This window comes from Phocoena phocoena, chromosome 1 (assembly GCF_963924675.1).
Source record: "Phocoena phocoena chromosome 1, mPhoPho1.1, whole genome shotgun sequence".
Classification (NCBI taxonomy): domain Eukaryota; kingdom Metazoa; phylum Chordata; class Mammalia; order Artiodactyla; family Phocoenidae; genus Phocoena; species Phocoena phocoena.
Genome location: NC_089219.1, coordinates 170854826 through 170882216, shown reverse-complemented (window position 1 = coordinate 170882216; position 27391 = coordinate 170854826). Strand labels below are relative to the sequence as shown.

General features: G+C 36.7%; 1 protein-coding gene across 1 annotated transcript in view; it reads left to right on the top strand.

Annotated features, from left to right (window-relative positions):
• Positions 1–27391, top strand: part of SPATA17 (spermatogenesis associated 17) — a 187221-nt gene that overhangs the window by 57839 nt on the left and 101991 nt on the right. The window contains exon 6 of the mRNA XM_065871860.1: positions 25151–25274. Within this exon, the coding sequence (XP_065727932.1) occupies positions 25151–25274 (124 nt within the window). The remainder of the gene's footprint in view (positions 1–25150; positions 25275–27391) is intronic.

Here is a 27391-nt window from a genome sequence, read left to right as displayed (position 1 = left end):
TCCCTTATTTTTAACATTCAAAATTGCTAAATACTCACTATTCCGTTTCTCCTCTCTTTGAAAGTGATCTATTTTTTTCCTTTTTCAATGTGTGTTAATTCAAGTTCACCAAGAAACAGATGCTAAGATGGAATTAGATGTGCAAGAAGTTTATTGGGGGGAAGAAGCAGGACGAAGTGGGGAAAACCTTCAGTCTGTAGCACAAGTCTGACACCTATGAAGAGAGAGAAGGAAGAAAAATTGGGGAAAGACTGGGATTGCAGCACGTTTTCAAGAAAGGCTGATGGCTTGTCCTCAAGCCAAAGTTACCCTTTGGAGGAGTCTGCTGTCTTGCCAGAATGATCCTGCCTTAGTACCCCATCATTCTCAGTCGTTGGCTGGAAGTGACCTGGAGAAGGTGTGACCTTGGTGTGAACATGTTGGAGGATCCAGTGGTACATCTATAGGTCATTAAAGGATGTTTTGAATTTTTTTCCTGACGTTTTTGAAATTTCTCAATTTTATGACTTCTGTGACTTTTATTTGCTTCCATTGTTCTGAGCATCAGTGGATACTTTAGTTCTCCAGTATTTTCTTATATTATTTCTGTGATAATTTCCTTGTTTCTATTTTCTTTATTCTTTTTTTTTTTTTTCTGTATGCAGGCCTCTCTCTGTTGTGGCCTCTCCCGTTGTGGAGCACAGGCTCCGGACACGCAGGCTCAGCAGCCATGGCTCACGGGCCCAGCCGCTCTGTGGCATGTGGGATCCTCCTGGACCAGGGCACGAACCCGTGTCCCCTCCATCAGCAGGTGGACTCTTAACCACTGCGCCACCAGGGAAGCCCTTTTCTTTGTTCTTTTATTGGCTGGATGATGGACCTCCAGAAGTTACGTTGGGAGTCTCTTATACTTTTCTGCCCCTTTCCTTATCCTGGGCCTTTATCCTCCCATTCTACTTTTGTGAGAGACTTCCTTCCTACCCTTCTACTGAAATTTTTATTTTAGCAATAATTTTTAACTTTCATGAAATATTTCTACTCTTTTGATCATTTCTTTTTTGTATCCTTCTGTTCTATTAATAAAATATCTCATATTTTTCAAAACACTGGAGCAGAAAGGGTCTTGGCAGGAAGCAGAATCCACCTCAGGATTTATTCCTCAAATAAAGAGAGTTAAATGAAAGGGTAATTGCAGAGATGTGCACAGGGTTAAGGGCTCAGCAAGAGAGGTTTTGGCATCCAGAGACCAGCAACAGTGCGATGTTGCTATTTCTAGGGTAGAAGAGTTAAGGGGAAGGAATAACCTTAATGGCTATAGTGAGAACCAAGGAGAAGTGAGAGCCCCTGACCCCTGGCTGTGACCTACACTTGTAGAGGCATTCAGTTATTGCCAGAGGTGTGTGGCATCAAAGAAGAGAGAGGAGTGAGGAGGAAATACGCCCAACTTCTTCCTCCTGAATGCTAGTGCTCTGTTAGACTAAACCCAGCTGTAAAACAATTTGTAGGGCTTGATCCCAGTGCAAGTGTGTAGACTGGATTGGAGGTGTGGCAAATGAAAAGTAATCAGCACTGATAATAATTCAAGTTCAGAGGATAACTTTCATGTAGTCTCTGTGATACCGATTTCCTCCAGGGTGGTGTTTTTATTTTTTTTTTTCAATTGGTTATTATCACCTTCCCTTTTAAGTTGGAGCCTTTCCTCACGCAGCTGGTGATCTTCAGCTGTTTGTTTACACATGCACATGAGGAACTGAAGTGCCAGTTTGGGTGTGTATGTACATAAGCAGGTTTTGTTGATTGGCAGGCTGCGGTTCCTTTTAAAGTGATTGGACAAGGGAGCTGGCCCCTTTCACTGGGGGGATGCCCAAATGCCGGTATGTGGAAGTCTTTCTTATAGGCTATTTAGTTTCTCCAAAGAAGAAATTTCTGATACTCTGTTGAGGGAGAAGATGCTGTAGCTGCATTTGGGTGAATGGTGAAAAAAGGGAATTGTGCTTCACACCTACAAATTTCCACTCTGGGTCCTATTCCTTTTCTCTCAGTTCCTTCAGAGAACGCACCTTTGATCCCCTCGCCTAAGTGATCAAAACCTGGATGCCACCATTCTCTGCACGTATGTGTTAAAGAAACACACAAAAGTGTGCGGCCATTGTAGCTGTGTAGCCCAAGGTTAAATTGTGGCAGAACTGAGATGGAATTCTAGATCTTATGACCTCATACATGGTGCTCTTTCCAGTATATTATACTGTTTTAATACTATCTTAATTCATTTCAAAATGAATGAAATGGTAGAAAGATCATAGGAAATAAAAGTTTCTCAGTTGGACTATGTTTGATGCATAGTGTTAAATTCTGGATATCACTATTTATGATGAATATTGACTCAACAATCTGCATCCAACAGAAAATAACCAGGAATTTAAGGGACTTAGAAATCATGAAGAGTTGGAATTCTGAGACTGGAAAACAGCAGCCTAAATGAAGGCATGATGTCAGTCTTCAAATTTTAAAGAACTGTCACGCACTACATTTATAAAAAGGGAAAAAATTAAGGCAAATGGGTAGATTTGCGTTCAACATGAAAAATATATTTCCAGTAATTCAGTACTACTCAGTGATAGGCTGACTTGTGAGCTACAAAATATTCCAACAGAAGGATTCATCTAAAGTGTCAGGTAGACCTTTGTGTAGAAAGAATTTCTGCATTTGATGACAAGCTAGGAGATTCCCAATTCTCTTTAACTCAGAGATCATTTGCTTCATATGGTAATAAATATATTTAAAAGAAAACAAATCTATATATTTATTTGCCACAAAAATCAAAGCACTTTGAATTCCATAAAGGCGCTAGGAAAATTTAAAGAAGGCTAATCTTATAAGGAATAAGGAATATTCCATATTCCTTATATATATTCTATAAGTATATGGTATTAAAATATCATTTACCATGACCAAGACAGATATGATAATACATGTAAATATTTTATATATACACATTATAATTATGTATTTAAAAATCTAATCTAAAGTTAAAAGTGCTCTAAATTTAACTATTATGAAATTTAAAAACAATTTGTAATACTAAAAGATATTTTTGAAATCCCTTGTATATACTCCTGATGCATAAAGGTTGTTTTATATTCCCATAGTTAGAAAAGGTTATCTCAGAGTGGCAACACCCCGACAAATCACTAGTATTGGAGGATGACTAATGTATTTATCGTTAATATGACCATTATTACAATTTTAATATTATAATTAAGAGGCCTTGTATTCATCGACATGCTTACCAGAATGCCCAATGGGAGAAGTCAAAGTCTATTAACTGCATTTTCAGCTCTTTCTGATCTGGATAGGGCTGACGAAGCAACACATTTATGAAAACAACCTCCCGTCCTTCTAAGAGCCCTAGGCAGCTCTCCCATATTGGCATGAACTGGGCTGCATGCTTGGGTCTCCTTGGTTATTCTGGAATCCATGTACCCATGTGCTTAACTGAGCATATTAAACTCTGACTTTCTGTCCTTTGTCCTTTGCTATTATTTTTGTGTGAACAACTTCCAGTTCAACTATGAGAAATTCTCTTAGGTCTTAAAATTTACAGTTCCTCTCTCAGTATTTCCTGTTAAACTGTCAGTGTTTATTCCCAGGGACGATAGTCGCAATCCAGAACTAGCAGCCTGCTGTTTCAAAATATTTATTTCAATATTTGTGTTAAATGCTGTCTTCGTAACCTGCTAATTTGCATTTGTTTTCAAGGATAAAGCCAAAAAACAAAACCTTGAGTCATTTCTATAAATAAGCATCTAGTTTTTAGGAAACTGAAGATTTGAGCATCGTCTCTCATCCTTATAATGGTTATCTGGGAGCCTCCTTATGGCCACCCTTATTGTCTTTAAGTAATCTTGCTCTGGCAGGAAATCGTGCAGAGTCAACAAATGCATCAGGCTGATGACACAACTGAAGACCATTGAGATTGCTTAACATTCTGCATCAGGGAAGCACAGCACTAGGTTTCTACTTCCTTGGAGTTGAAGACTTTTTAATACATAAAGCTTGCTAGGCAGCACATTTCCAATTGTGCTTTAATTAACAAAGAAATAGAAACATGAAGGAAATCAGCATGTCCTTTCAGACTGGTAGCGTGCGCAGCCCCGCAAAAGCAAAGCTGGAGCCACTAGAGTGAAAAAATCAGTCAGTAGTGTTGGTATTTGCCCCCCTTTTGCTGTCCCATATGGATTCTCCAGAACTTTCATCGACTTCATTTTTAAGTCAGAATTAATATTAAGTGGGAAAATACTAATGGAAACACTAAGAATCTGGAGTATATCTACTCCATCAATATTCAACACATGCTTGATAATAATAGCTTCCTCTTTAGACGCAGGTACAGCGTGGACAAAAATCATAACTGAGTAGTTGCTTACATGGTGCAAACATAAACAAAAGGAATACTTTATACAGATTTATCAAAGATTTCTGGCTGTTCGTATATCATATCTATGTGTTTTTAGTAAATAACAATAAGAGAAAGATCAGTACGTAGTAATCAGAAAACTAATAATTAATTAAAAAGCTAAAATTTTATATGGACAAATTTAGACATTGTAAACAATGACCAGCTCAGTAGACTGCAATCACAGTAACTCATGTTTTCTAAGCACCTGTTGTACATGTGAGGTTTTATATGTTATCTATCACACAGATCCCCTTTGGGGATATATGTTATTGTATTTTAAACATGAAAAACTAAAATCAGGGTTTCAGTAACTTGGGTAAGTTCACACACCTAAGTAGTGGTGGGTCTGGAGATTTGAACTCGGTCTTCCTTTTTTTAAATCAAAATACACTGCCTCTTTGTACTTTTGAATTATTGCAAGTTGTATCAATTATATTTCAGCTGTGACATATGGCATAAGGAGGCTCACTTAAAACCCATTCTGAATTTCTTGTAAATCGCCTTCTTTGCTGTTGGGCCTAGAAAACTAAACACTCACTTTATTAGACTTCCTTGCAGTGGAGGTACCACGTGACTTGGTCAGGGCCAATGAAGTAAAATATTAAAAGTAACCACTTAAAATGGGAATTTGACTATTGGAGGCCATTTGATGTCAGATTAGAAACCATTAGTATGTGGTGTAAGAGATTTTTTCAGATCCCATCTACTCTACCATGTGATACAGATCATTAGCAATCGAGTCTTTGACATTAATTGAAATAGTAGGTACATTTCAGAATATTGGTGTATGCGCCCCCTCTGTGCCTCTTTCAGCAAATTCCTATGAAAAAAATAGGTGAACTTGGACTAGTAGTAGCCAACCTACAAGCAGAGATGGAAGGTAATACTGCTTTGCTAAGGGAAGTGCTCTCTGTGTACACTCTGTATTTGATGAGAATTTTATAATTTGGAAACTTGTGGTATTGAAAAACCCAATTGCTTCTGTACCTCAAACTGAAGTGTTTATAAGCAGTGGCTATGAAGTTTAGGGCCTTAGCTGGAGACAAACCCAGACCTTGGCAAGTATGTGAGCCCAAGACAAAGGTCAGATTGGGGGTGTTATCTTGTCTGATAATGACTAACTTAATTCAGACCAACCATCCTCATGATGACATCTAAGCATCAAAGAACTATTAACATGGTAAATAATTTACTGGCCAAAATATAGTAGAAGATGAGAACTCAGAGATGTAAGTCTACACTCAAAGCTGCTCTTGCCTTAAAGGCATCTGCCTATTGGAAAGAACATCCACCTGACTGCAAAAGAACTGTGCTTTTGGCAGTCTTGCAGTATCAGGAGGAAACCAAATTCTAAGTCAGAGCCACCAAGAGTAGGAATGCTGCTTAACTTCCCCCTGTTCTTTCATCCAGAATCCCCAAAAGCTATAACCCTAAAAGAAGTAAGTAACAATGGAAATAAACTAGCAGGAATTTGAAGTCAAACTGCCATTTATCTGAGTGATTCAGGGAACCTCAAGTCTTGCACTTGAACTTAAGAGCTCCTAGACTAGTAGTGTCCCAGGAACCTGACAGAAGCATATGAAGAGCCTCTCAGAGAGAAGATGCCATAATTCTAGGCCTAAAATTATTCTTACAAATCATTTTTCAAATGCAACATCATGCACAGTGAAAGTACCAGGGATTTAGGAAAGCAAGACACCATGAGTGAGAAGCAGCAAAACAAAACAAAAAAGGGTAGTGGGAGCAGAATCACAAAGCCTTAATATATCAGAATTACCAGGACCAGACTATAAAGCAGCCAAACTAAATGTTTAAAGAATAAAATCCAAGCTAGAAAAATTTGACAGTTTAGCGAACTGCCATCTTCCCACACAAATCTACTGTTTTGGCTGACTGGAAGCCCTGTGTTGAAAGATTGAGTAGCAGAGCATAGAAGCCGGTATCTAAGACCGTATGTCCCTAGGCTTGAAAACTATGTCTAGATAAGATCCTTGATTGTGGTTACTTGCTCATGGAACCGACCAGAAGTGAAAAACCCAAACCCCTACTATACTGACAAGGGTATTTGTTGTGAAAGAAATCCCAGCCTGGCCAGCTGCAGCGTAGCTACCCTCAGGTAATCATAAGCCTCCTGAATTTGCACAGAAAGATCATCCCGTCCAAGGCGCATCTCATATGTGGTCGTGGAAGATGACGGACCAGGAGTACTCTGTTTGTCTCCCCAAGAAACCACCTCGAACAGGAGCTGTGTAGCATATTTGATATTCGCTATGGACCAGCAACTGCTGTTTCTTTCCCATTTTTTTCCCTAATGGGGAGTTTCTATTGTGTTTATTTCATTCCTCCTCCACCACTGAGTGCTGGCTGTGTTGTAAGTAGATAATTTTAATATGAAGACTTATTAACTAATAAAAGATGAGTAACTTTAACAGAGGTAATATAGCACTCTAAAGAATATGGAAATAGTAAATATCGAGAGAAGTTACCACCTCTAGGTCTAAAGAAGAGTACTGAAAGGAGGAAAGGTTTTGTTTTTTGTCTTTTTGTGTGTCTGCACCACGTGGCTTGTGGGATCTTAATTCCCTGACCAGGGATCGAACCTTCACCCCCTGCGGTGGAAGCACAGAGTCTGAACCACTGGACTGTCAGGGAAGTCCCCGAAGGAAAGTTTTTGGAAGAGCCTCTCCGCACCCGTTAATGATGAGACTCAGACCTCATTGGCGGGGATGTGGCAGCACCCTACTGGATTGTGGAGTTTTCTGAGATGTCACGGACCAGAGCCGTTTTGCAGCCAGGGTGCCAGCCGAGATGAGCAGGAAGCTGCCCACCGGGGCGCTGGTGGACAGGGACAGATAGCTTACCTGTTGGGGTGACAGCAAAGCTCACTAGAGGTTGGCAACCACTGGATCCCCTGCATATAGCTGACAGCCATGTCGTGGAGACAATGAAGCAGGCGTATTGGAACCAGGAAGAGAAACTCCTGCCTTTGCTCTTCCTTGAGATAGCCCTCCAGTACCCTCTATTTTCAGACTAATGCTGTGCTAGCCAGCAAAGGGAAAATGTTTATGGGTCCAGAGCCAATTTTACAAAACAAGCAAAGAATTGTAGACTTCAAGCTGAGAGGCAAAAAATCGATAACTGACAAATGTTGACTTTGCAATGAGGTGGCCTGTGGAAAATTCCATAGATTTGATCACGCCAACATTTTGCACTCCAACATTGGCAACTTAACTTCTATTATTGTTTAGGCTTTTCTAAACTTCTTTCAGCTAAGAGTGGAAAGATGACTTAGTTCTGGGTGATGAGATATGCTAGTTCTCCTTCCATTTTTTTCCCCTTTTCCCTGGAATGTGCACAAAATGACTGAGGCTGCAACACCCATCTTACCAGTGATAGGAAAAGGCTACGATGATCACACATCAACATCGTTAGATGTATTTTTATTTATATCTAGCTTTAAAATGTGTATATTATAAAAGAATGCTCTTGGTGATAGTCAGAGTCTATGTAAGAGTGTAAGTGTTACTAAAAAGACATTTGTATCTAGATTAGCAAAATTCATTTATATAAACGAGTATGCTTTGAATTGTGAGTTTACCCACTGTTTATTTTACATGGAATCACACTCAGATGTATCATGATATATAACAACTTTTTATTCCTGTAACTTTAATATTCTCTATGAATTCTTTGACTCCATTCCATCCTTCCAGCATTTGGATGGCAGAGGGCAAGAAACTAATAAATATTAGTCCAATTTGGCCCGATAGAGTAATTTAAAGAATCTTTTAATATGTCAGTTTTTCATAATTCCTTGAGTTCCCCCTTGTCTTCTCCAACGTGTTTTATGGATGTATAAGGAGCTTGCGTTACCTTGTGGCCCTAGGGGTTAAGAGGGGGCCCTGCCTTATATTTAGGTAAAAAAAGTGGCTGGTGTCTGCAGCTCTGTGGTTATCAGTCTTGTCACTAGGAGTTCTGCTGGCATCTGCAGCTAAAACCCACCATTTGATGTAACCAGTTGCAGCTTGATTTAGGTCTGGTGGTTTTGCTTAGCTGACCAGACCCTGCATCATCTCTTTCTGTCTCTGTCAGTCTCTCTGAGATCTTCCATATGCTTCAAATGATGCCTTGGCCAAGGCTAGCTACCCTGCAGACTCTGATTCAAGGTCGTCTGTATTTTTGCCCTTGTGGTCCTCGTGACTTGACCCCTAGCTCTCAACGTAGATCTTGCTTGTCCCTAAAATGATATACATGAACTTCCTGGTCCTGGTATACAGTATAGGAGCCAAGGAAGACTTACCGTTGCTAAGCAAACCCTTCCTACCTGACCACACTATTTGATCCTCTTTGCTGGCCTGGAGCCATGCCATATTGTCTTGGGCTGCCTTGCACAGGTGGGATCCTCCCAGGATCTCAAACAGGAGGTAGGAAAACAATACTTGTTTTTTGGCATCCCTCTCAATCTACCAAACCTTCCTCTCTGCCTCCAAGACTTTGGCCTGGAGTTCAGTGGTCAGGGCATAGGTCACTACATTCGGAACTCTCTCCTACAGGCCCTTCTTCCTTCCACAGTCCCCTGGGGTTGGAAGGGACAGACTTGCCACTCTCCCTTCTTCCCAGCCTTCCCCGCAGCTCATTTTTTCCTCATTCTAAGGTAGGACCTGCTCTCCCGGAGGGCTGGGTTATCCTCTAATCAGATTAAACATCCCTCCTCATGAAGGAAACAAGAGAGGGGGAAGTATTCTGTCACTACAAGTAACGTCTATGTCAATAGGTGTAAATTTGTGTCAAAATGTCCAATGCCTATTGTGTGTGTGTGTATGTATATGCTATTTATACCATAATTTCTTTAGGAAAATCTTTTCTTTATTGATGGACATTTACTAGAACATTCCTCTGCTTACTTCTTTTTGCATTTGTACTGTTATCTTTTTTCTGCATAGTTCTATAAGGCTTTTACATAAAAGTTTAAACATATTTTATAGTTCGATGCATATTAGCTAATTCTCCATTAAAAAAGTCAATTTATACTTCTACCAACAACGCATAGGAGTTTCTGTTTCCTTTTGCCAATACTGGATTTTGACTTTTATCACTGCCAATTTAATAAAGTGAACAATTCCATCTAAATTTTATCTAATTTTATTTTTAGGAATTTGAATATCTTATATTGGCCATTTGTATTCTTTAGTGACTTGCCTAGTTCAATTTGCCTATTTCATTTTATTATAATTATTATTCATATGGATTTGTAAAAAAATCCTTGTGTATGCTAGGGATACAAACCCTTTGGCATCAGTGATGCAATTATCTGCCCTTGTTTGCTCTTGTCTTTCCAACATATTTATGGAGATTTTGACATATGCTGGCCTTTCAATTTTTTCTGGTTATATTTTTCAGTAACTTCTTTTTTGATTTCTTCTTTGCATGACTTTAAAAGTAGTCGTCCATATTTCTTTTGATATTTTAGGGTTTCTTTTGTAACTTTTAATATTGAAACCATCTGGAATCTATTTGATATAAGCAGTAAATTTGAAATCCAGCTTAAGATTTTTTAAAATGGCTAACAAGTTATTCCAATAGCATTTATTCAATAATTCACTTATCTCTGCCTGTTAAGTGCCATCTTACCACATATTAAGAGTCTTCACATGTACTTGGGCCTGTTTCTTGACTATTGATGCCATCTGATTTCTCTCTTTCTTTTGTAATCGTGTATAGTATTTATTGCCTGGCTTAAGTAGCTATAAATTACTTTTATTTTTCAGCTGTGGCTCTTTTTGCTTAATTTTTATCCAACTAAATATTAAGTCGTTTTGGCATGTTTCAAAAAATAGCAAATTGGGATTTTAAATGGGTTTTAATTAAATTTGTAAATAGTATAGGGAAAACTGATATTTTGATAATTTGAGTTTTTCTGCCAAACAATGAGGCATATATCTTCATTTGTGTGTATTTTTTAAAAATGTCCATTAATAAAATTTTGTTATACAGGGTCTACCTATTTCTTGCTAATTTTATTTCTAAGAATTTCATGTTTTTCTATTATATTTGCTAATGGTATATTTTCTTTCATTTTCTAACTATTTCTTTTTTTACATATAGGAAAGCAATATCTTTTGGCAGAGTAATTTTATACCTTACTAAAATTTCTAATTGGGTCTCAAATTCTTGTACTTTTTTTTAGTACTTAAGCTAGATATTGGTGGTTTGTTTTCTCGTTCATTCATTCAGCTATCTAACGAGGGGTAGAGAGTGAGCTGGGGCCATGGGCAGCTGTGCTCTTGCCGCTGTCCTCCCAAGCCTGATGACCTCCTGTCACGGTGGAAATTGATTTCATGAAGCACGATCAGTGTGAAGCTCCACAGCTTATGGCGGTCTTTTCTTTCTCCAGTTCACTTTATTCAGCGGCTCTCAGGCTACTTTTCCCTGTTCTCCTCCAGCCCAGGTTTGCCATCAAGTCTCAACTCAGTCAGCAGTTCTGATCAATGAGAAGAGGAATTGCTTGGCCTCAAATTCTCTCCCTCAGTTCTGTATCCCAGTCAGTCCCTGTCTTTATCTGTCTTGGTGAGGGTACTTACTAGGTTCTTCAGCCTTGTTCACGTATTGATATTTCCCACATACTACACTGACTTTGTGATTGAGGAAGATACCCTGAACTTGTACTTTAAATTTAATTGAATATGACAGATATTCTCCATTTATTCAATTCCTAGTAATTCTCTTGAGTTTATGATGGGGGTTGTGACTGTTCCTTGTTTTTTTTCATATATTTTTGTTTATGTTTGTTCACTTGGCTGATTTAAGAAAGGCAAAAGAGCGTACATTTACTGTTTTCCTACAAAGCCACACATACTTATTTTAACAAGCACTCAATATTAGCTTTTATTGTTATGCTTTCTTTGAGTGTCATTTCTTTACTTTTTTCCATCTTACTCTTTCTTCAAGGTGTGGAGACTAAACTGTTTTGCATGTATAGATGCATTTATAAAACCTTTGTTTTTATTATTCGTATATATGGTTCTTTCTTAATTAAAGCAGTCTTATTTTAACCCTTGATACTAGTATTCTCGCATTAAGATACGAAAGTTTTATCTTTGTAATAATGACCATTTTTCTATTTCCTGTTGCAGTTCTTGACATAGAGTGTTCATTAAAAAAATGTCTGTATGAATACATATATATTTCGAAGATGGGGTCATATATTCTTCCTCAGTACATAAAAATTTGTTAACTTATAAATCTGGAGGAGCCACATTAGACTTTCAATAGTGGCAAAGTCTGATTCTCTTAAAATATGTAATGCTTATTTATATATTGTTTCATGTTTTACAATAAATATATAATTAAGCAAACATTTACAATGATATTCTGATATTATCTGAAATGCCAGTTCACACATTTTACATTCTCAGAGGCTGTATGATGCAGATGAAAGAGCAGGTGTAGAGTCTTAACAGACCTCAGCATGAACCGCCCATTGAAAACACTAGGGATTACTCTTTCAATCAAATAGAGCTGTTGCCACTCAAGCACATTATAAATTGCTAACATATATTGAGCACTTATGGTATACCAAGTGCTGTGCTAAACCCTTGATTCTCATTATCTCCTTCCATTTTCACAACAAACCTGTGAGGTAGATGTTATCACCTATTGTACACTTCAGCTAGAAATATTTTGGTTTTGCTTCATTATGTCTAGGACTTCCCTCTAAGTATTATTTTTCATGAGATTCTTAATTAGGATGGACATATCTGTATAGATGTTTGCTAAAGAATGGTTACCTTAAAGTAAGGGTAAGCATAGAATATAGACACTGAACTATCTCATAATTAATTATTTGGTAAAATTAAATAAAACCCATTCAGAGCAAAGCAATATTAAGAGTAATTTCCATACTGTATTACTTTTCTTTAATAAAACCCATCGATTTCCTCTTTGAAACATATTTTATTTTAAAGCTAGTCAATAGAACTATTTATTTTTATTAAACAAGTTATTTTCGGTTAACAGAAAGAGTGGTAGATCTTCCGTTGTTGATACATGAAAGAGATTTGACCCATAAAAAGTGGCTGTTTCGGGCTTCCCTGGTGGCGCAGTGGTTGAGAGTCCGCCTTCCAATTCAGGGGACACGGGTTCGTGCCCCGGTCCGGGAAGATCCCACATGCCGCGGAGCGGCTGGGCCCGTGAGCCATGGCCGCTGAGCCTGCGCGTCCGGAGCCTGTGCCCCGCAATGGGAGAGGCCACAACAGTGAGAGGCCCGCGTACTACAAAAAAAAAAAAAAAAAAAAAAAAAAAGTGGCTGTTTCCTAGATTCATTTGCTGGGTAAACTGTCGGGTAGCCTCCATAAATGGGCTGTCGTGTTATTTCGTTTATTTTTATTATTTGAACTCAAATTAACTCTACAGTTTCACAGTTTATCTCTCATGAATCTGAGCAGTTAAGTAGGACAGAAGAAAAGGTACAGTTCCTTTCGGCTCTAACATATCATTGGCTGTCAGGTACGCCTTGTTATACTGTCCATCCTCATTTAACTATCCCACAAGATCTCTTAATGAAGTTAAGCCCCAAGTTCACTCCAATAATTCTGTGGCAAGAGTTTGTGCAATGTAACAATTCATCACTTGTCAAGAAGGCACTTTTAGTTTATACATTTAATAAGGGCATCCTCTAGCTTGGTTAATTAGAAGTGAACAGTTTGCATATTTACTAAATGCAGAGTGTCATTGCCACCACGGCCTATTGCCTACATGAATTATTTCTCTATCTGCAATAAACAGCTGGGTAATTATTACTGCCATAATCAGATAAATTCCCTCTGTAAGGCTTTTCTTACATGGCAATTCTTTGAACTCATCCAAAGCTGAACAAAATTTATGAACTCCAGCAGCGAGGCCACTTTTTCATACTAGGATATCCCTGTTCCCTGTTTCAAGGACATAAGTGGAGCAGCATAGATATTGTGAAAATAAGGAGAATAAATATGATTACCTAAAGGTAATGTTTCAATAAACCACATTTTAAAAATATAATGTTCCGATCTCAGCCAACTAAATGATAGCAGTTTGGCTTTATCGAATTGTATCTAGGTGATGGGCTCTTTTCGTAAGGGCTAGTCTAAGACATAAAGAAAATAACATTTTAGTTTTCCAGGATCAAATTAGTCTGTAGTGTTAACTGTCCGCATGACTTTCTTTCTGTAGAATCACTTTATATATGAAGAGACAATAATTATAGCAATTAATTTAGTAGAATTTAGATAAAACATACTAGAGTGTCTAACTTAAAGTACAGCATGTAATCTTCCTTTTAAAAACAGTCTATTATTTATCCATCATTAGTAATTAATGACATAATCCATATAATCACTTTAAAACATGGAATGATATCAACTATTTGATCACAGCCTTTTTACGTTATTTTTATTTTTACCAAGAATGCACTACCTTTAACAATTTGCTATTTCAAAACATTTTTAAAGCCAAGTATATAAAAAGGAAAAAAATCCCTTCATTCCTGAGATAGAATTAATAAAAGGAAAAAGCTTATTACATCGAGTATAATTTTGTTATATATGTATCTGTATATGTATTTAATTTTTTTCAAATTTAACTCTTTATACAATGAATTTCAAGAAGTTTACAAAAGACATTTATGAGTAAAAGAAACAAGGATCATGGTAAAGGAAAATACAGAATGATAACTCTGATGGTGTGATTGATCAGGGGATGTGATTAGTTAAGAATGTCCCATTGTCAAAATGGGGAAAACATTACTGCACATACAAGAAACAGCTTTTCTAGAGATTTCTGGAAATTTCACATATGAATCCTCAATGGGAGACACAGTAATGTAGTGAACAATGACTTCTGTAACTTTTTTTTTTTTTTAAACAGAAAAAAGCTCTCTGAATTTCAAGTCTCTCTTTTTTGTGGTGATATTTGGGGGAAAAAAAGAGCCAGAATGTAGCAATAAACTGTTACTGAAAAAAGCTCTCTGAATTTCAAGTCTCTCTTTTTTGTGGTGATATTTGGGGGAAAAAAAGAGCCAGAATGTAGCAATAAACTGTTACTCATTTGAAAGCAAGGGACTAAAATATGTTGGTTTGTGGACTTAGCCTCCTGGTTGTCCAACTTGAAGGAATGGATGGATTAGAAGTTCTTATCTCTCACTTATCCTAGCTGATCCTCTGATAGGAAGTGGATGGAAGGGAGTTGTTTTTTGTGTTTTTTTTCCCTATTTAATTCTGTGTTAAGGATTGGTAATGCTGTTTTTAATATTGCTCATTGAGAGTAAATTTATGTAGTGGAAATCAGATTTGGGTACCTGATATCTCAATAATACACATTTACAGTCATACTTGAAGCTACATTTTAAGTTACTGTGAAAGTGTATTGAGAAAATGTAACCATTGCTAAAAGATTATTTAAAGTACCATCTGGCTATTTGCCCTTCACCTTATTTGACCTCTTTGAAGCACATGACAGTGTTGATTACTTTCTTCTCTACTGTCTCTTGTAACCTAGATTCTCTGAAGGCACTCTCTCCTGGCTTCCTTTCCACTTTTCTGCTTGTTTCCTCTCCATTTCTTTCGTGTACTCGCCTTTATTTGCCTGATCTTGAATATTAGTATTCTCTCTGATGCACTTGCCTTTTCATTCTTTATCCTCTGGACAGTCTCCTCCACTTGAGTGACTTCTGTTACCACTTATGTTTTGATGATTTATAAATCTGAATATTCTCCAGCCAAGAATGTTCTGATTATTATAAACATTTATTCAAATGCCTGCTAACACTGCCACTTGGACATCCACAGACACCTCAAATTAAGCATCTTTATACGTGAAATAATAATTTTTCCCCCAAATCTCTTCTTCTTATGGTGAATTGGACCATTTTTCATTTCAGTGCCCAAGCCAGAAACATGGGATTCATACTAAAGATGCTTTTCTCCATTCTGTTGATGACCAAGCTCTATCACTTCTTTTCCTAGCCCTCTGTTCTCATTCCTCGTCAAGCTGTCCTTCCTTCTGCTGCCTGAATGACTCTAAAATACAGATCCGATTAATGTAATCTGTTGTATTTCCTTCCTTTTAAGGTTTCCCTTGTAAAAGGTGACTTAGAGGTCCTAGAAATATGTAAACTATAAACACAAGGATTATATTTGAGAGCATCTTCTTGGCATAAGAATTAAGCAAACCCAAAGTAATACATTATATTCTTAAATAGTTGTAATACTTAAAAGCTTGGATCGTTGAGAAAAAATTGTTAACAGGTATCTTAGTTAAAATATTATTGTAGAATGGGAATTCCTAAAGTGTGTGTGTGTGTGTGTGTGTGTGTGTGTGTGTGTTTATAGAGAGAGATACCATTAACAGATGTGTGTACATATATATATAAAATAGAAATTTTGTGATGAAGAGGAAAGGTATGCAGTCGTGTCATACTACAAAAGCAGTGAATTAAAAAGCATCACTTTTTAAAAAATACTTTTTTCGTTCCCCCTTTGTAATGCCTTTAAGCTTTTTCCATCTTGTTTCCCTTCTAATCTGTCTATTTCCTCTCTCAGGAGTGACATTGAAGAGAACTGAGAGAAAATCACCCCAGTTTCTCTCTCTCTCTGTTCTTTCTACTACTATTTTGTAGTCTTTTCTTATCCTGGCTAAGAATACATAGGATAAGATTCTGTTTCGCATTCATATGAAAGAGATATCCAGGATCAATTATAAAATAATTGGTCCATAAATAGTTTTCCCAAACTCATTTATTGAAGTTACATGTGATAGACTGCTTTAAAATAGTTGCCATCATCCTTTGGTAGGTCAGTGCTTTATGATAGCATCAGGATTAGTTTAGAGAGGTCCCTGATCTGTGTTGAGTGGATTGCATGAAAAAGCAACCACAATTATTTTTGCTTTAAAGTGAAGTTAACACATTTTAAATAAGAGACGCTGTGTGATTTTGGAGTAAACGCAAAGTAAATAAGATCTTACAATTCTTTTCATTTGAAGTGGGAACTTTAGCTACTCAACTCTGAGCTCTACCCAAAACAAAACTTCAGTAGCTTGATCCTCATTCTCCACAGCTGAATGAGTTACCGTGAAGATACACTCTCAAGGGAGAGAGAATGTGATGTGCCTTGATCTACCTTTTTGCAAGAAAGCCCCCATGCTGTGTCTCAAAGTCACCGTCTGTAAAGTCATTTCATTTCACAAAGAAGAACAGGAACCTTGTTAATGATACCTGCCCCTTAGCAACCTCAAGGGCATGTTGTGAGGATGAACTAATGTCTGTGAAGCATTTGGAGCTCCTGAAAATGATGCACTGAGTCAATATATTTTATTGCTATGCCTATTATTGTACTTAGCTCAATGTTACTCTCAATTATTGGGCATCATATATATTACATAAAATTGTACTTTCTTTTATAGAAGTTGTCCAGAGTAGTAAAAAGAAGATAATTTTACAGTGTTACATGTGCATATGCTTAGAAAGAATGCTATGCAAAAAGTTCTTTTCAACTGAGTGTATTCAGAAGAGCCAGAAGAAGAAAAAAATTGATTTTCATGAATGATCTTTCAATGGAGTCTTACTGCTTTTTAAAACCATGAAAAGTACGCAAGTGAAATAATGGAGCAACTGGATGCTCCCTTTTTACGATCAGAGTGAAGTCATGCTACTGTAATTTTATGACATTGACCATTATCTTCTTTTTTTCACTTTTTTCATTCTCAAAATATCTAGTCTATAGCGGACAAATTTGCTAGCATTACCCTTCGAGAGACTACTCACCCTTGGTCCGGAAGCCTTTCTTCTGCTCTAAAGTGCATTGCCCCCAACTTGCTGTTGATAGATCAAGTCTACCAAAGAAAGCTGGAGTTTTTTTGTGAATCATCCATCCTCATTTCATTACCACTCCCCTCCATCCCAGCTTGCTCTCTTTAGTGAAAGCCTGTTCATTGTTCTGTTCCCACCTCCATTGCCTTTTCTGACCCCTCTAATCAGAGTGGAGCTCTCTGAACTTAAGCACTGTTTATGTGTTTCTTCATAGACTTATTCTGTCTATAAGCTAGTTAGTTATCAGCTATTTTATTTGCAAGCTACTTGAAGGCAGGGACTGGACTTTACACAACTTTATTTCTTTTAATATTTTAAACATACTTATGACTGCCCGAGTGAATAAATAAATGTGTGTTAATTTTCTTCATGATATTAACTGGAAAAGTAGCTTAGACATTTGGAAGGGAGATTGATCTATACTACAAACAAAGGATTTTCAAGAGTTACTGAAAAGTTTTCTGAGAGCCCTTTTCTAAATGTTTTCAAAATGTGAAAGTCTTAACTCCACATTTCAGAGTAAGGTGTGATGTTCAGGAACAGCCTGAGTGCTTGAGTATCGAGGGCTATGTACTACCGAGTGCTTACTTTAAAACCGTATTTTCCCTTTCGAAAGCGCTGCCCTAATGAAATTTACAACACCTGTCCAACAATTCCAGGGCCTAGGTAACCAGGTAGATAAAATTAGTGGTTTAAATGATTTGACTGACGTAACATGAAGCTTTTGTTTCAAATACAAATATTTTGAGTATCTTAATGACTTCCAGATCATCTGTTCTAAGGTTTTATCAGTCTCAAAATATTTTTGGATGTCACGTACCAACTCCAAGCATGTAATTGCTTTATTTGTGGTTAGTAATTTTACTAATATTTTAGACTTAGCCTTCCCTTTTTCCTTTTATTATCTTCTTATTTGGTTACATTATTATGGACAGATTGAGAGTAGACAATTGTTAGAGATACAACGTAAGTCTATTCAATAAGTTTAACTAAAATACTTCTATGTCATAACATACCACAGCAGAAACTCATGCTATTCAGCTAGTTTTATTTTGAAGGCTTCTCCCAACAGAAGATATCACTGACTTTGCCATCAGACAGAGTGAGGACTCTAGAGAATTGTTTAAATCCATTTTCTTAGAACTATATATTTTTCTTAACGATGGTACAGATGATAGCTTTTTGTTTTTATTTGAGAAATTATGGAATTTTGGGCATCTGTGCTTTTAAAACAATCTCCACGTAACTTCTAAATTTCTCTGTCAAAATTATGATGTCTGTGGACGTATCGGGATGTACATATCCTGTCTCCTTTGTAGTACTTCATAGTGCTTTAGCTAATATGGTGAGATTCATAATTAGATCATTAACTGAATATAATTGCATCACTTCATGACATCATACTGGTGAGTAGAATCTAATCACCTTACTTCCTCAACAGAGCTGACAGTCTCATTGCTGTAACTACTGCTCCTCAAACTTTAGCAGGCAGGAGATTGACTCAGGGTCCCATCCCCGAGAATTTCGGATTGAGTCGGTCTGGGCCAGAGCCTGAGAATGTGCGTTTCTAGCAGTTCCCCAATGAGGCTAATGCTGCTGTTCAGGGACCACACTCCGAGAACCACTGTCCTTGGCAATGAGCCAGAGTCTGGATTCTACGTCCCCTTCCCAAGGGGGGCTTTCTCAACGTGGCTTCTTCCCTCTTCTAATCAAACCACCAGAAGTGATGAAATGCACTACTAGTCGGCTGAGAAATAGTTAAAAAGGAGGCTCGCACCTAGTTTATACCAGATATTAGGCCAAATATTTTGAGAGGGGCACACCTTCACCCTGACCTTCAGGACCTTAGCACATAGGAGGAGTGCTGAAGGGGTGCATGTTTACGGGTATAATTTGTTATAGAAGGTAGGAGTAAAGGATTGTTAGAGTAGGAACAGCTAGAGAGTAATTCTTTTTAAAGGAATCTAGAAGCCTTTTTAGAGGAAAGCGTAGAGATTTCTGGTCTTTATTGTTGTTACTGTCATTCTGCTGTACTAGAAGATAAAAATTATACACAATTCTTTTAGTACTATATTTTGAAATGAATAAGAAAATCAAACAAAATGGCAAAATATATAGCTCGCTTCTGAATGGCATAGGCGGCCATCTTAATAATTTTTATTATGGTAAATAAAGTATTAGGTGAGTCTGCTGAACGAATACTGAGCTGTGAATAATTTAGTCAGTAATACATAGAAGAGAATAATTCCCGAATTGTAATTATGAATTTGGATGTTTTTTATCTTGTAAATATTATTTGTTTCTGAAAATAATTTTGAGTGGAATGCTCTATTTTCTTCAAGAAATAGTTTTTGAAGGTACATTATTTTTCTTCTTTGGCTCAGACCTTGGACAAAAATCAAGAAACTATTTAAAAGGACGAGTCATTGTGATGAGAGAAAGAAACTGTGCAGTGCAAGGAAACATGAATTATTGCATGATAGCAAGTAATCATTAGCTTTCATCTGGGCTCAGAACTGAGCAGAATCGTGTACTTGTCTTTGTAGTCACTTCTCTCAGGTTCCTGTCGTCATTCATATACGCAGACTTCCATATGTATATGGAGACAATAGAGTGAATTCTTTACGACCGTAATCATATCCAATGTAATGGTCCTTCTGTCCAGGACTATCTTTGTAAAATCTATTTATTTATTCATTTAAATAAACATGGATAAAACAGACATAGTCTTTATAGAATTTGCAATCTAGTGGGTGAGACATACATTAAATAAGCAAATACAGCCATGGAGACATAATTATAAATGTTAAGTTCGACAGAGGAAAAAACAGAATTATGGTATGATGAGTGAGAATAACAGTGGGAGAAAACTTAGCTTGCTGTGAAGGGAGTTCAAGGCAGAAAATACAGTGTAAGTGAAGGTCCTGAGGTAAACCGTTTCTAGGAAAGGAAATAGGGTCATTGGGTAAATTGTTTGCTAGGAAATAAATAAAGCCATGCTGACCAAAGCACAGTAGTCACAGGAGGAGTGGTATGAAGTGAGATGGAGAGATAAACAGGGCCGATCCTGAAAGGCCTGTGGGTTTTTATTGTTTGTTAGTTGGGTTGTGCTAATTGGCTTTTAAGGATCTTGTCAGTTTCTGTCTCTTTTTATACATTATGATGTTCATTAGCATTCTTTATATACTCAAAAGTAGCAAGTGGAAAACGTGTTAAGAAGAGATGACATGAGTGGCTGCAAATGCAAAAGTTTGTCCATTCCAAGGTCATGTGTAGATCCCCAGTTATAATGTTATGATCTGATGATGAAGAGTAGCGATAGTTCATTTAAACTTTTCCAAAACAAAGCGGCTTTTCCCTTTTGAGGACTTTGGGAAAATAATATGGATACTATAGTATTCAAAGTTACAGAAAAAAAAAGGTCTATTGATATCTAAATAAAATATTAGATTGGGCAAAATGTATGGTATGAGTATAGTATCATGCTTAAAGGCATGGATTTTGGTGTCAGACCTAGATTCAAATTCTAACTCTGCCACTTTCTAGTTTGAGAGTTTGGGCAGAGATCTCACCTCTGTGAAATGGGTGTGGGTAATATCTGCATCACAGGACTGTGAAAGGATTAAATGAGGTATTGTAGATGTCTTAGCCAGGAAGCTCTTGGAAACAAAACGTAAGTCAAGGATTAAACTGCCAATCCTTTATTTGGGTGGTTCTAGCTCAGGACAAAGAGGGTGAGGGAGAAGGGGGAGTGAAGTGTCAGAGATGGAAACAGACTCTGAGACAGTGATTTGGTTCGTATTATTGGGGAGCATTTGGGGAATAACATGTCTAAGGGAGTGGAAAAGGAAAGCAGAGGGAGGTGATGAGCCGCATCGGAAGTCTCAGCCAATCTCAGGAAGCTCTGGGCTTTGGATGGGCCTTGAGAGTAGTGCTAGATTGGCACAGAGGCTCTGGGCCTGTGTATCCCTTCAACCACCAGTCATTGGATGCCGAATGGGGGAGAGGGTGACAAAACCTGGGGTGGGGCAGCTGATTTTCTCCAGTGGGATGTAGCTTGAGCTGTCAGCCACCAACAGTCAGGGCAGCTGTATTGGGTGCTTTGGCCCTACAGGGAGGATGTGATAGGATGACCTCCTGCAGCCCTGGACCACTGCTTCACATCACATTCCACAGTGACTCAACCTAGTGGATCAGCTGTGCATTCTTTTGTTAGCCACATAGGTTTTCTCCCAGTCTGCAAGGAGACCTCTCAAAGCAGTAGGTGAAAGACAGTAAAAAAGGGAAATTCATTTGCATGAATCTCTTCTGTCTTCTATTTCCCACTGGTCAAGGTTTACCCCATGCTTCCTGCCTCTTAGAAGCCAGATTCCTTGCTCTGCCTTGTGCACTCATCCATAAAGTGCACACTAGTGTGGAGAGAGAAAGGAGAAGATCATTGACGGGATTTAAGAAAGCATAAAAGATTCCTATTCAGTTATGTAGATAAAGCATGTAACCTAGTACGCAGCTCACAGGAAACATTCTCTAATGTAGCACCTTACCATGTGCCAACCACTACTCTGAGCACTTTACATAGATTAATCTATTCGATCCTCACAATAGCTTGATGAAAAAGATACAAATACTGATAATATATTTGCATTTTACAGATGAGGATATTGAGGCTCAAAGATTAAACAGCTAGTAAGTAGCCCAGCAGAGATTTTATAACCAGGTGTAATTTCAGTCTATGTTGTTTAACTGCTCTACTATATTGCCTCCAAGTGGCTATTCTTATTTTTATTATTGTTATCACGATTAGAATATGTAAATATTTTATCATTATAGATATCATTAGCAAAACATATTCAAATATGTAAAGCTTTACATAGTTTCAGTAATTTTTGCCTTTATTTTAAAATTAATATCACAAAATGTTTTGTATATATAAAAACTGGTACAGAAAGTCTGGGGACTTATCCTGGTTTCTCTAACTATATAATAGGAAATAGGATCATAAGATAAAAGAAAATAATCATGGTTCCTTCAATAAAAGTAGCTTCTGCATAGTATTTCTTGTATCAGGATGACTATAGCCAGGTCTGTGGTTAGAGAATCTGCAAATCTAGGGATTCTAATTCCATTTCTGCCATTAACTGATTTGTTATTCAGAATGGGTCATTTCATCTCTTTATGTGTTTTCATATTTGTAAAATAGGGTAATTAGTTATACCTATCCCATATATATCACAGGATTTTTTTTGAAGATAGAAATAAGTCAATACACCTGAAATTAAAAAAAAATATTCATAATCTGAAACTATTTGGAGAAATTTTTAATTGTTTAAAAAGCATTTTAAAAATTGCTGGATTAAAAAATAGGTAAATTTTATATTTTTGCAGGGAACCCTAGTTACAATGGTTTCCAGCTTTTAATCTTTAATGGGATCATAATTTTTTACTACATCCTTTACATTGAGCCATATCTTCATCTAGATTGCTATAACAAAAACCTGTATATCAAGGATAAATAATTTATTCAGCTCTTCCTACTTGGTTATTTAACAAAGAATATTTAACATAAATATAATTGTGGTGTTCAATATAACTGTATACTCTCAAGTAGGGCAATAAATCAGCTAGGAACTTTAGATTGATTTTTTTTTCAATAATTGTATGAATTGACTAAATTAATTATTTTTGTGGTTTGAGATTACCCCAGATTAGTTTTTCTAGGGTTTTGTCAAATTTCTTGGATTTATTTGTAGGGCTTCCCAGTTCCTTCTAGACTGACTCTGTGTTTTCTTTATGTACTGGAAACTGACATTCTTTTACACCTCTCTCAGTTTTAACTCTCCTTGTCAAGCTCCCCAAGTACACATTGTTTTAATTTTATGTTTCCATATCCTGAAGATGGACGGTTTTTACTGCTTCAAGTAATTTCCACCCTCATTTTGTATCCAAGTCCTAGTTACTTCTTTGTACCTTGCCTGTTCATGTATGTGTTCAATTTTATTGGGCCTTTTTTCTTTCTTATGTAAGATCTCTTCATATTCATTAAATTATTTATAGAACACAAACTTCTTTGTAGATGTGTTTTTTAATTTTTGTGATTACTCGGAAAATTCCTGTCCTTATCTCTGGAGTAATATAAAATTGGATACATGCATATCTGAGTAATTATCCTTATAGCGGCAGTTCATTGGTTATTTTAAATTATCTTAAAGACTTATAAGAGGAATTAGAGAAGAGATATTTATTTTTTACATAATATCAAAAGTAAAGGTGAAAATTAATGACGTATTCACTTCCTTATGTAACATACGATTGTTACTTTTCCTGGTAAAAATTCTCATTTATTCATATGTAACTGCCTTGAAATTTGTACCTAAGGACAAAGAAAGGTCACCAATCCCTGTAACTCCTGGTTCTTTGTCAAAAATGGACACAGTTAATGAGGTTTGTTTGGTACAGAACAAATTCTCAGACACAGATAGAGATCCTTTCAATGGAAACAAATTTGTTTGGCTTTACCAGGTTACTTAGTGATTAATAATAGCCTTGAGATGCAGGTCAGAAGGGTCATTGTACCAGCCTGCCAGCACAATCTAAATGTGCAGCCAGCCCAGCTCTGTGGGTGCAGAAGCCCCCAAAATACTATGCATAAAGTAAAACAGGCTCTTTTCTGACTCCTTTTTTCATATTAATAAGCAATTTTCAAGAGAAGGGTGGCAAAATGAGGGCCATGCCACTCCAAGTAATTCATTTATTTTGCAATTTAATCTTATGTTGGAAAAAATAGCTCTGCTGCAATAGCAGAGCATGGTGATTTTTAAACGTCAGAGTGTTTCATAAGTAACCTTGTATGAAGTATTGTATTAGTAGCCTTTAACAGAAAATTGCGACAAAAATATTTCCAGTCATTGAAGTAGATATGAGAATCTTTTTTTTTTTTTTTTTTAATTTTTGGAATTCTCCCCTCTACTTTCCCCTGCTATCTTTGAGGTATGTGCCCAGATGCTTTACTTAAAATTTTACTTATAGAACTAGACACTAAGTTACATATCTGTTTTTTAAAAGCATAAAGTACAATTTCAAAACATTTTAGCATGAGTGGTTAAACTTGTTCTATGAAAATAAAGGATTTATTCTTCCATAATTTGATAATATTCTATTTAGCAGGTATTTGTCACAAAGTATATTTTAAGAGGTGATATTTTTGTTTAAATTTTTTAAATACATATACATAAGTGATGAAAATTTCATTATTTTAATGGAATTTATTATACTTAGAAAGTTGTGAACTTATGCGCCCAATTTGGCTTTTATTCTAATTATTGATATAATTGAACAAAATGTCAACCTTTCAAGTACAGGATAATATATGTAATCTTGTTGATATTATTTAAACTGTTTAACCGAAGTAAACTTAGAATAAATTAAGTATATGTGTAAAAACCCATCACACTTTTTAAATTAGCCTGTTAGTGTGTAAAGTAAACAATGAGAACTTGGTAAATACCAAATTTAAAGGAAATCAATAGCCCAGATGTTTTCTTAGGATATTTAACTAAGTCCAAAATAGCCAAAGAAAATGATAGCATAGTAATTAACTTACTTTGCATTTGATACTGTTCCTCAGCTATTGAACTGATTATAATATGTAGATACTTGATTTTCAAAATTTCATCACTGAACAATCACTTAAATGCTTTTTAAAGATTGCAAAGATTCCCCTAGAATGTGCCAGTAAGCTCGATTCCACCACTGATTTTGATGGATGTGGACAATGGTTACCCCTCAAAAACTTACTTGATTCTCATCAGTGAAAGAATTAAAAGGTTAGCAGATTTTTCGTATCATGAATAACCGCAAACTGATTCCTGCAGGAAGGCTCTGGAGGAGTTTGCAGAGATGAAAGAAAGGGAAGAGAAGAAGGCCGACCTGGAAAGGGAGGAGAAGAAAAGAGATTACCAAGCCCGAAAGATGCATTACCTCCTCAGCACAAAGCAGGTTGGTCTACCTGTCCCTGACAGCTCATGGAAGCCACTTGGGCACCCAGACTGACAGAGATAAACTAGCAGGCTGAATGGGACATGACTTGTTGAAAAGATATCACAAAGACACTACTTTGAGTTCAATTCCATGCTGCTGTGTAGGTGCACGCAGGCACCCCGGCTGGTCTGACAGCAGCTTCATAGAGGCAGCCGGGCGAGGCTGGCAGAAAGGTCCAAGTCAGCACTGCGATCCACCACGAAGGGCATAACCTTCCTTTCCAAATCCAGCCTGAGTGGCTTATCGTTGTGTTGTGAATTGATCAAGAACTAAGAAGTTGTTAAGCTGAGATCACTTTCATATTTTCTCTGTTAATTGAGCGAATGTTGAGATTAAAACCATTCTTGCATCCTTTCTATTCTGTTAATCTAATAAATTCCGAGGCAAGTTTTCATGTATAGCTTTTAAACATACTGCTTGAGCAGTTGCATCTTTGTATAGAAATATAAGTGTGGGATTTGGAGTACTTAGAAATTTCTTTTCTGATACGTGGGAAGATTTTACTGCTTCAGATCTCATCATGGTTGCTAAGAGAAAAAAAAACTTGCATGTCGAATATTCTGCTCACAAAGAAATACGATTAAAAAAAGGCATGAAAAAAAAAAAGCATGAATTTGGGGGATGAGATGTGTTTTGTTACTTGAGCTTGAGGCTGGAAACTAGCAATTTCTTGGTTTTTATTCTTTCTCCTGGACTTCAAGTCCAGTCTTAGAGTTCTAGCTGAGTCGCATATGCAGATGTCTTCCGACAGGGAGGGGCAAGTGAAGTCCCAGTGGGAGAGGGTGAGAGCTGAGACTGAATGTCTTCCTTAGAGGCATCCAAAGTTGAAACCATATTAAGTAGTGGGCTGGCCATGTAAGTTTGGAAAACAGACCTCCTGTACCTCTAGCTTCTATTTGGTAGTTGAAATGACAATAATGATGATTATCGTAATATTTACTTGGATTTGGGTAGCTGAATTGTCTTTATTTAACAGGCAGGGAAACTGAAACTCAGATAATTATGTGACTGGTCATAGGCACAAAACTACTAGTAATAGCTCTGGTATTCAAACTGAGGTCTTTCAACTCTAAATATGCTTAGGTAATAATTTAAAGAGAGCTTTAAAAATAAAAGGTAAAAGTATTTTCACTTTTTATTATAAAATCCATAACAATGTAAATGTTTTAGTCGTTTGATTAGTGGGCTACATTTTAAAGATATAGAATTACAGATTAAGGATTCTTTTTAGCAAAACATTTTTTTCGAACTTTAGTTACTAGTAATTTCAATTTTGATGAAACTGAGGGGGGCTATAAATATCTGCTGTAATTCTTTAAACCTAGTAATAATTCTTGGGGACAGTGTCTTCTATGATAACTTTGAACTCTCTTTATACTTTGAAACTTAATCTGAGCTCTAATTGCGTGGTTTATACTTACGATTGGTAGTGTGGTAGAGCAAGCAACCCTAAAAAAGGTGAAATCAGATTTAACTGAAACATCTGTTAATTCTGTTTTATCCAGAGTTATTTAGTTATTGGGTGTATAGTGGAATAATTTAGAAAGACCATAAAAACTTGGATGTTTCACTAATAAAAATAATAGCACATATCCACGGAGTGCTTACCATGTGTCAGGGAGTATGATAGATATTTTATATACATTATTTTTTAAAGTATTTTGATTTCATTTCGGTTTTGCATTTAAGTGCCTGGTTTAACAAATTATTTCGCAAACCTGACCATGTGACTTGGCTCATGGGCCTTAACGAATATTCAAGCAATATTGCCGTTATGTTTTAGGTATGTTTGTATTAACAATGCAAGCTGTCAGTGCAGTATCTCATTTTTCTCCTGTTTATCCCATGTTGGCTGCTAGTAATATCAGTGTATATAAATTTTAGTTTAGTGGTCACTTGTCCCCAGAACTTCCTGGCATCCAATAAAATGTTTCTTTTTTGAGGCGCTATGGTACAGTAGAAAGAGTGTGAACATTTACATCAGTCAGAGCTAAGTTGGCATGCAAGCTCTCTCACTTAGGGTAAGGTATTAGGAGATTACCTAGAATTGTCTGAGCCTCTGTTTCACTCTGCAT